The following is a 10,479-nucleotide window of genomic DNA, read 5'->3' as shown; positions in this document are numbered from 1 at the left end:
TATTCTCCTACTTATAATGCTTTATTTTACCATTTCCTATTACAAGATAGTACTCCTTATTTCTTCTCTTCTCTATATATGGAAATATCAATTTTTTTTTTTTTTTTGCAGTTTTTGGCTGGGGCTGGGTTTGAACCCACCACCTCTGGCATGTGGGGCCGGCGCCCTACTCCTTTGAGCCACACGTGCTTCCCAGAAACATCAATTCTTATGACTCACAGTTTCCATAAACTGCATCTTACCATTCACAGATGAGGTTGTTAACTCTCTCTACCCTCCTTAGAGATAGATTAGAGGAAATTTAATGGTAAGGTCTTTTTAAAATATTATTTTCTCTTTGCAAAAGTGTCAATTTTATTGTGGAACCCAATGAGAAAACTGGGTCTGATGTTATTTGAAAGAAAGAAGAAATAAGGATAAAATGCCATCAGCTCTAAGTCAAACTTATGAATTTGAGGGCACCTCAGCCTACACATGTGATGGTCTCCTGCAAAGATTGCTAGAAGGTATTTTGCTTCTAAAATGAAATAAAGTAACTAAATAAACTCACCTGAATATAGAAGCACTTGAGTGACTCATTTACTGAAGAAAGTATTTCTAAGATTAACGAGCTCCAAAAATGTTCCAGCTTTATATTCAATTAATAGAAACAGACCTGAAAACTGTAATAGGAACCAACAGTATATTCCATTAAATAATCCATATGTCACTTTTTTTCCCAATCTGTTATGAAAACTCACAGATAGCAGACATAATGGTACAACTACACACTGAGTCCTAGCACCACACTGTGCCACAGATATATGCCCCCAAGACTTTGGGGACCTAGAAACTAGAGAATATCACCAACATATTGCCTTGGAGGCTACAATGTAAGCAATTAGGTGTAACAATGTCCCAAGTGTTATCTTGCTTGTCTATCAGTTTACTAAAGCCCTGGAGCATTTATTTGTATCATTAACTTTACTCAATTAATCTTTATACTAAATATATGTTGACTTTATATGAATGTGAAATAAAATGATATGCAAGGAAAAAATCAGCTATAAAACATAGTGCAGAGATAGCTATTATTAATCCTTGTTGATTAAGAATATTATTAATTATTAATCCTTATTGATTCTTCTTATAAAGAAGAGAGAGAAAATATTTTACTTTAGATTTTAGGTGTATTTTCGGTTACATCTAAATATAGAGCAGCCTAAACAATGTTACATTGTTTATTTTTTTCTTTTGTTAACTTTGTACTATAAACTATATTTTCTATCCATACCATCGAGGTTGTTTTTAACTAAAAACAATATGTGTTAGACATTCAGATGTGACCAAAAGATCTTGAAATGTTTATATTTACTATTGTATCTGAAAAAATTGAGGTATATGGTACCTCAATTGAGGTACTGGTTTCTAAAATAAAACCAGTTTGTGGAAAATTCCAGATTATGGAAAAAATGATATATTCATTAATTTGGTAACTCTATCCATCATGCCTTCATTGATATACATAAAAAGTGCCAGTGTCTTATACTAATAAAAGTTTATCTCCTACTGGTTGAAAGTCCAAAAGGCATTCCTAAATATTGAGCAGCTGTTTTGCGTAGTAATGTGGGGCCTGAGTTCTTCTTAATTTGTGTTTCACCGCTGAGGTTATGGCTCTCTTTTGTAACTGAAGAAGAGGCAATGATGCACTGAATCTGTAAATGTTTCTTAAGTAAAGCTGATTGCATTGACGATGACCCCATATAGCACATAGGAATATTAAGAACATATTGATCTCGAGTCTTAGAAATTATACACCCAGGAGCTACACATGAAAAACAATAGAATTCACAATAAAGTTCGGTTTGACAAAAGCTGTACAATGTTGTCATCCAACCAGTGTCACAACCTGAATCAAACACAGAAAATGCAACTCTGTCGATGGTTCTTTCTTGAAGTCCTTTTATTCTTCTTTTGCTATTTTATGTAAGATGAATTTTGTTTCTTGCAATTCATTTTGGAAATTTTTCCTTAATCAGGTATATCAGAATAGAAAATACATAATACATATCAAGGCAAAAAATAAAGCAATGAGTCTATGTACATCAGGGATATTGGCCTATAGTTTTTTTTTTTTTCCTTGTAGTATCTTTGTTTACCATCGCTATCAACAAAGTGCTGCTCTCATGAAATCAGTCTCAAATTGTTCCATATTTTTTTAATGTTTGGAATATTTTAGGTAGAATTCATATTAAGGCTTCCATAAATGCTTTGAAGAATTCACCAGTGATTCCATCCAGTTGTGTATTTCCTGTATTCAGAGGATTTGATTGTTACTAACTTGGGTCTGTTAATATTTTCTACTTCTTCACAGTCAGTTATGGTAGGTAGATCCTATGTTTCTAACAATTTATTCATTTCTTGTAGGTTATCCAATTTGTTGGAATATGATTGTAGTAATCATTGATAATACCTCTGGATTTCTGTGGCATCAGTTGCAATATCTCCTCTTTCATTTCTCATTTTATTTGAGTATTCTTTCATTCTTTTTCTTAGTCCACTTATGATTTGATCAATTTTGCTTATCTTTTAAAACAAAATCCTCTGAGTTTTACTGATTATTCTGTTGCTATTATATATGCTCTGTCTCATTTATTTCTGCTCTAATATTTATAATTCATTTTTTCTACTAACATTATGCCTCCCATCTCATGTTCATGAATTAGAAAATTCAACATATTCAAACATTTCATACTATTTAAAGATATCTATCGATTCAAGGCAATGTCTATTAAAATTCCAAAGTTTTTTTTTAACAAAAAAGAAAAATAATTGCTAAAATGTACTATAACCCTAGAAAAGACCCAAAAAGATAAAATTATCTTGAGAAAACATTTCAAAAACTTGGAGGCATCTTTGTTTGTAATTTCAAAATATATTACAAAGCCCAAATAATTAAAACAGCATGACTGCAAACAGACATATATGCCATTGCAACAGAATACAGTCTCAAATATAATTCACATGTATAGCAAACTAATCTTCAAAAGGGTGCCAGGAATACATGATGGGAACAAGTATAATCTTATAATAAATGGCATTTGTAAAATTGTATCTCTGAATGCAGATAATTAAACTGGACCCTCATTCTACACTACAAACAAAAATCAACATAAAGTAGATGCAATAATTAAATACAGGACCAAAAACTAAAATTCTTGGAAGAAAACATACAGTAATAACTTCATGACTTTAGTCTTATCACCATTCCTTGGGTATCACTCTAAAAGTAGAAACAACAAAAGTAACAATAGGTAAGTGGTAATATATCACACTAAAAAGTGGCACATCCAAGAAATCAATCAACAGATTGAAAAGACAGCCTACGAAATGGGAGGAAATATTTACAAACCACATGTTTTATGAAGAGTTAATAGCAAAACATATAAGGAACTCCCACTACTCAATAGCAAAAAAGCAAATATTTAATTAAAATTGTCAAAGGATGTAAACAGACATTTCTCCATAAGGTACATGCACATGGCCAATATTTATAATGAAAGATGCATGCGGTATGTGACTAATCATCAGGAAATGGCAAATCAAAGCTTTACTGAGCAATTGCCACACCCCTGTTTGTATGGCAATTGCCTAAAAAGAAAAACTAGTAAGTGTTGTGAGGATATCGAACCATAGAAACTTTTCTGCACTGTTGGTGGGGCTATAAAATTTCCTGATGGAAACTGCTATGGGGATTTCTCAAAAACCTAAAAATAGAACTACTGTTTTACACAGCAATCCCACTTTGGGGTATATATCCAAAAAACTTGAACTCGGGGTTTTGAAAAGATATTTATGCTGACCTAGTCACTGTAGCGTTTTCCACAATACCTAAAAATAGCCACAATGGCCAGGCATTTAGATGGATTAGGAAAACGTGGTATACACAAACAATGAAATATTATTCAGTCTTTAAAGAGAAGGAAATTTGCCATATGTGACAATAGGGATATACGTAGAGGATATTATGCTGAATTAAATAAGTCAATCACAGAGAACAAATACTTAATGATGGTATTTATGGAAGAGATGTAAACTAGCCAAACTCATGAAAGCAGACAGTAGAAAGGAAGTTTCCAAGGCCCAGGAGAAAGAGAAAGTGGGTGTTGTTCACTCAAAATATATGGGACATAAATTTTTAGTTGTGAAAGATGAAAATGTTCTTGAGATCTGTTAAATGTGTACAACATAGTATATAATATATTTAAAAAATAATATTTTATAGACTTAAGAATTTTTTTTTTTTTTTTTTGCAGTTTTTGCCTGGGGCCAGGTTTGAACCTGCCACCTCCGGTATATGGTGCTGGCACCCTACTCCTTTGAGCCACAAGCACTGCCCAGACTTAAGAATTTTTAAAAAGTACGGATGCTATGGGGTAGTGCCTGTGGCCAAAGGAGTGGGTCACGGGCCTCATATGCTGGAGGTGGTGAATTCAAACACAACCCTAATCAAAAAAACTGCATTAAAAAAAAAAAAGTATAGACATTATGTTAAGTGGTCTTACTACAATAATATTTTGCAGAGTGGTAAGTACTTCATACAAGAAATTCCAAATGTTAAAATAGATATATGTAGATAAAGATTTCATGAGGCAAGATAGTATTCACAAAGCATATCTTTATTTGGAAGATATCTACATGAAAAATTTAAATTATAAGAAACAAAAATGAAACGTTAATGACCCACTAGTTTATGATATAGTAAAATGGAAAAAATATTTAACTATTTTTACTTAACTCTAACTGAAATCGAGTGTGCCTTTAATTATGAAAATGGGCCACAAATCACTATTAGCAATACCCTTGTGTTCCTTTAGCCATAGAAATAACAGTTGTATTTATGTTATTTGTATGAGGAAATCTATCTAAAAAGATTGTTACAGTCATCCCTATTTAAAATTATAGTAGTTAATACATATGTATGTAGTTATTATTATCTAATGCATGGATAATAAATCACAATTATTGCTCTCTAAAAATTTATTTTTTAATATTTGGTAATTTTATATAAATATAATGTTTGATTTACTTGTCCATGTATTTTAATTTTAAACATTTTTCTTAAAATATTTCATTTGCTTCACTACACTATTAAAAGACTTTCTGATGAAACCAAGTTATGACAGAGACTTAGTAAATTCCACAGTAACTATGAGGAACTGATGCAACTTGCAGCAAAGAAAGAGATATGGAAAATATAAAAATCAAAGTTAGAAAGACTGCTTAAAAACATCTAAAAATGTCTAGAAAGAGATATATTAGTTCATGAGATGTTGGGAAAAGGCAAGATTTAAAAAAAATGATCTTCCTGCTTTTAAAAAAAAAGTCTTTTTTTTTAAGTCGAATAATCTGAGTGTGTAAATTATTATTTATTTTGCATTTCTTTTTTTTAAATCTCAAAATATTACAGGGGTACACACGTTTGGGTTGTGTAATTTTCCTTTCTACATTTTAAGTTAAAGTTATATGTGTAGGTGTGCCTTGCACCCAGAATATGTGCACTGCAGCAGTTAGGTGTAAATTGCCCCACCCTTCCTATCCCCTCCCACCTACTTAATTTCCATTGACTTCCACTTCCACTGGTGTTGATTGACTGGTTTCAATTTAGTATACTTAGTATATGTGGTGTTTGTTGTTCCATTCTTGGGATATTTCACACAGAAATATCATCTTCGTTTCCATCCAGTTTGATACAAAAGATACTAGATCACCAATTCCTTCAATACATACAACTTTGGAATACTTCATGAGATTATTATCTACCCATATATTTTTATGAATTGACTATACATGTCACTTTTAATTTCGTTTTCTATTCTTGCTGTTTTGTTTTGTTTTTTGAGACAAGATTTTGTTCTGTCATTCAAGCTACAGAGCAGTGGAGTCCTCATAGCTCACAGCAATGGGGTTCAAGTGACTCTCCTGCCTCAGTCTCTGAGTAGCTTGCACTATGGGTGTACATCATCATGCCATGATAATTTTTCGACTTTTTGCATAGACAGGGTCTTGTTATATTGCTGAGCCTGAACTTGAACTCCTGATTTCAAGTGGTGTTTGCACCTCAGCCTCCAAAAGTGCTAGGATTAAAGGCAGGAGCTACAGTTCCAAGCCATAGCTGAATATTCTTAGTAATGATTTATAATATATGGATGTATATCTATGTATACAAACATATTTTGATAGCTCATACTGTTATGAGTATTGACAGCTCATACTGTTATTGTAAGTCCTAGTTACACCAAACTCGCTGAGGTTAGCCAAGGTACTTCAGCTAATCTTAGTAGGATTGACAAATCAACTGACCAAAAATAAGAATGACAATTGCCTGATGTTATGCACCAATGAAATTTTGTGTTATTTTGTTATGGGTCAATATATAACTTATTGACAAAGCAAGATTTATGTGAAAGACAAATTCAGACTTAGAAATAGCTATTTCTGAAATATCTAGCTTTTTATATTTTAAAATCTTGTGCACAATGACCAGATAAGATTTATATTAACCAATAAAATATAACCAAACAATAGTCTGGACTTTGTGTAGCAAAGATATGCCTTATCTGTGCTTGTCATGTAATGTTCATTATTTATTATTTTATTTAATAAGAATAAATGTTTAAAATACAGTGTCTGTTATTAGTAAATAAAATAATAAATATTAAATATTGCCCAATAAGTGCAGATAAGGCACATCTTTGCCACACAAAGTCCAGAATAAATGTTTATTTAAAATAAAGTGTCTGTTACTTAGTGCCCATAGCTCAGTTGTTAGGGCGCTGGCCACATACACCGAGGCAGGTGGGTTCAAACCCATCCCGGGGCTGCTAAATAATAATGACAACTGCAACAACAACAACAAAAAAAATAGCTAGGCATTGTGGCAGACACCTGTAGTCCCTGCTACATGGGAGGCTGAGGCAAAAGAATCCCTTAAATCCAAGAGTTTGAGGTTGCTGTGAGCTGTGATGCTACGGCACTCTACCAAGGGTGGCATAGTGAAACTCTGTCTCAAAATAATAATAATATACAGTGTCTGTGTTGAACATCTCTTAGTTTGCTATATTGCATTTGATGTATTCACCCTCATAGTAAGCTAAGAAGTTTCAGAATAACTCTATAAGCCCATTCTCCAAAGACCGGAGGGAAAAAAAAAAAAAAACAGAAGAATTACTTAGTAGCTAAGTAGCTATTGTGCACTAACAGGAAATCTTTCCACAATAAAATCTGAGCTTAAAGACTTAATTTCAATATTCACAGATGTAATTATCTTGTTACTTATTGTTTTATAGCAAACCAACTAAACTTTAGATGACATCAACGTTAAATAATCTGGCAACTGGCAGTTACATGAAAAGAACACTACTACTTGAAAAAAAATTCAAATTGTTATAAATGCTATAACTTTTGGATAGTTCTCCACACTATTAAGGAAAATGAATAAGTAAATCTTACAGACTTTACAATGTGTGACAAAATAATTTGTTACTGATTAATTTCCTGACTGTATCTTTTACATCTTTGTTCCTGAGGCTGTAGATGAGGGGATTGAGCATGGGAATGACGACCGTGTAGAAGACAGAGGCTACTTTGACCACAAGCCATGAATTTCTGGAGTTAGGAACACAGTAGAGAAACAAGATGGTGCCATGGAAAATGGCAATGGCGGTCATGTGGGAGGCACAGGTGGATAACGCTTTATGGCGTCCCCCACGTGAAGGCATCTTCATGATTGTGATAAAAATGAAAACATAGGAAGTAAGGACAATCATCAGGCTGCTGATTTCATTGAATGTGGCAGAGACTAAAATGATCTTCTGGTTAACGTAAGGGTCAGAGCAGGACACAGCCACAATGGCACCATGCTCACAGACAAAGTTATTTATGATATTATTTCCTCTGAAAGATAATTCCAGTAGAAAGTAGGTAAGTGTCAGGGAACAGGCTATTCCCCAAGAGTATGATGCAGCCACCAGCAAGGAGCAAAGCTTCGGGGACATGACCACTGTGTAGAGCAGAGGGTTACAAACAGCCACAAACCGGTCGTAGGCCATCACCGCCAGCATGAAGGTTTCCGTCACCACGAATATGCAGGCAAAGGAGAACTGCATGATGCAGCCCGTGAAGGAGATGGTCCTGTCTTCCACAACCAAGTTCTCCAGCAGTTTGGGTGTCACCGTGGTGGAATAACAGAAGTCAACAAAGGACAAGTGGCTGAGGAAATAGTACATGGGGATGTGGAGTTTGGGGTTGACCCTGATGATCATGATCATGCCCAGGTTCCCCAGCACAGTGATCGTGTAGATGGTCAGGAACAACAGGAACAGGGGCACCTGGAGGTCTGCATACTCTGAGAAGCCCAAGAGGATGAAGGTGGCTCTGGCAGTGGCTCCAGCAGTGTGATTTTCTTGGTTCCTAGGACAAAATAGGAAAGTTGATTCAGAGAAGTGAGAAGAAAAATTCAGATAAGAGGATTACAACAAAGATATGTTGAGAGCCTCATTGATTATTCATAAAGAGGGCTATGGAAAATACTTGGTTGTAATGATTACATTATTTCAGAAGCTAGAATTCACTAATATTACAGGAATAGAGCAAATATAAAATTGGTATAAATGGAATAATAAAAGATGGGAGTCCTTGGGGGAAGAAACTAAGTCAATTTGCTCTGATATATTTTAAACAATAAGACTCAGTATCTTAAGGCAACCGACTTCATGCAAATGGCCAATCTTGCTTTGCCTATGAATCAGAGTTCAGTAAAATGCTATTCTTGAAAGAAATAGTTTTCATAAGTTCAATGATTTCTTCTTTTTCTCACCTTTTAAATTTGAGAACTGAGTACTCAAAAGAGAAAGTAAGAAAAATAATGACTCACTGAAATGGTCATTACTTTTTCTCTTTTTTTAGCTATTTCTAAATTTCCCTTTCCAGTGAACTTCTGACACTTAATCACACATTTCCGTCCATACGTTTTACAACTGCCTTGTAAAGGAACAATGCCCTTCATCACCCAGGTACCTAGTTATTCAAAATAAGGCAAATCTATTGCCTCTTCTTTGGATATCATTAACACCAAGCATTAGAATGATTTGGAGCCTAAACAAACAACAGTATGTCCACACCTCATTTACTATCCCGAAGACCAGCATTTCATGCTCAGGTGGTCAGTTTGTTCAATCTCAGATCCTCCAATATTAGACCTTGCTTTTCAAGAAATTGCTAAGGTTTTCACTTGTGTACGGATTATTTTGCATTACATTTGTTTCCATAAACATACATTTTCTTTTCAATCACTTATTCTCTTAATTTTATCTATTCCAACAATTTTATCTTCACTTTATTCTTCACAGCCATGGTTAATTCATTAACCATGTCATTATAAATAACTATAAACTCTGCAAAATATCAATTACTTGAAAATCTGGTGACATTATACATATAGTACTTCTTTGTTATCATTTACTATTTTATCATTGTTGCTCCGCAATAAAGTACAATTAACATATGCAAAGATTAAATCCTAGGACTTAGTAGGTGTTCAATGGCATTTGTTGAATGCATGAGAGTATGTGTGAATAATGAAGTCCTGGCATATAATGTACATGTGTGGGGTACAATTTTAAAATAATACTAATAAGGGCATTGTTGTTGTTACATTAGAACCACACTGTAACTTCACAACACACTGAGATGCATGTTAGTCCTATGATACAAGGAGCTCATGGAAATTTAAGCATTGTAAAATTAGTATGAATGAAGAATAATTAGGGGAAAGAGATACATTGAATTATTTTTTAAATGGTCTTCCTTTTATCAGAATAACTCAATTGCCCTTTTCTACTATTGTAATCCAGAATCACATCACGACTGCTTACTAAATACTAAAATAGTACTTGGTATAAAGAAAATACAATTCCCTATAACATTCTTTAAAAATAATATACCTTATCCCAAGCCAAAATTGAATGCTCTCTTGTTTTCGCTGGAGTTATGATGACTTTATCTTCCTAGATGTACAGCATTTATCATATATATATGCATTTTTCTTCAATTTCTCCTTTAGATTAATTTGCTAACTGTAATTTGATCTTCTAAATTTATTATTACTAAGTGGATTTCCTGTTTTACATAAACTGATGGAGTGAAATTTCTATAACTGACCACATTTTTTTCACTTTTTCAAGTTCATTGCAAAATCTGTATTTGTTCCCTATGATTGCTTTAACAGAAGGTGAGCATACCAGGGTTTAAAGGGAAATCATTGTTATCAAAGAAGCATATACTTCATATATATATGGCTTATTCTCACACATCTTTTCTACCTGTGTAACTTTTCAACCTATCTCTTGCACTCTTTATTTATAACAACAGACTTGGTACCAAATTTCACAATCTTCTGTTTAACCCAAGAAGTTTCACCCATGATCACCTGAATTAGAC

At 33.5% G+C, this 10,479-nt stretch overlaps 1 protein-coding gene across 1 annotated transcript; it reads right to left on the bottom strand.

Moving 5' to 3' along the window:
* Positions 1-7,496: 7,496 nt before the first annotated feature.
* Positions 7,497-10,462, bottom strand: LOC100962131 (olfactory receptor 5D13-like). The gene is made up of 2 exons (XM_012813137.1): positions 10,413-10,462; positions 7,497-8,451 (listed from the first exon to the last, which is right to left on the bottom strand). Exons 1-2 carry the CDS (start codon positions 10,460-10,462, stop codon positions 7,497-7,499), a joined length of 1,005 nt encoding a protein of 334 aa, XP_012668591.1.
* Positions 10,463-10,479: the final 17 nt, after the last annotated feature.

Source organism: Otolemur garnettii, unplaced genomic scaffold, assembly GCF_000181295.1.
Source record: "Otolemur garnettii isolate 467f Iridium unplaced genomic scaffold, OtoGar3 scaffold00247, whole genome shotgun sequence".
NCBI classification, from domain to species: domain Eukaryota; kingdom Metazoa; phylum Chordata; class Mammalia; order Primates; family Galagidae; genus Otolemur; species Otolemur garnettii.
Note: the sequence above shows the minus strand (reverse complement) of the source record. Positions and strands in the feature narration are given on the sequence as shown.

What these genes read in the sequence shown, in the direction of transcription:
- LOC100962131 (XM_012813137.1), bottom strand. Translation starts at nt 10,462, where the DNA reads ATGGGTGAAACTTCTTGGGTTAAACAGAAGATTGTGAAATTTGGTACC. An exon ending in ATTGTGAAATTTGGTACCAA is followed by an intron (nt 8,452 to 10,412) that starts GTCTGTTGTTAT and finishes ATTTTGTCCTAG; the next exon opens with GAACCAAGAAAATCACACTG.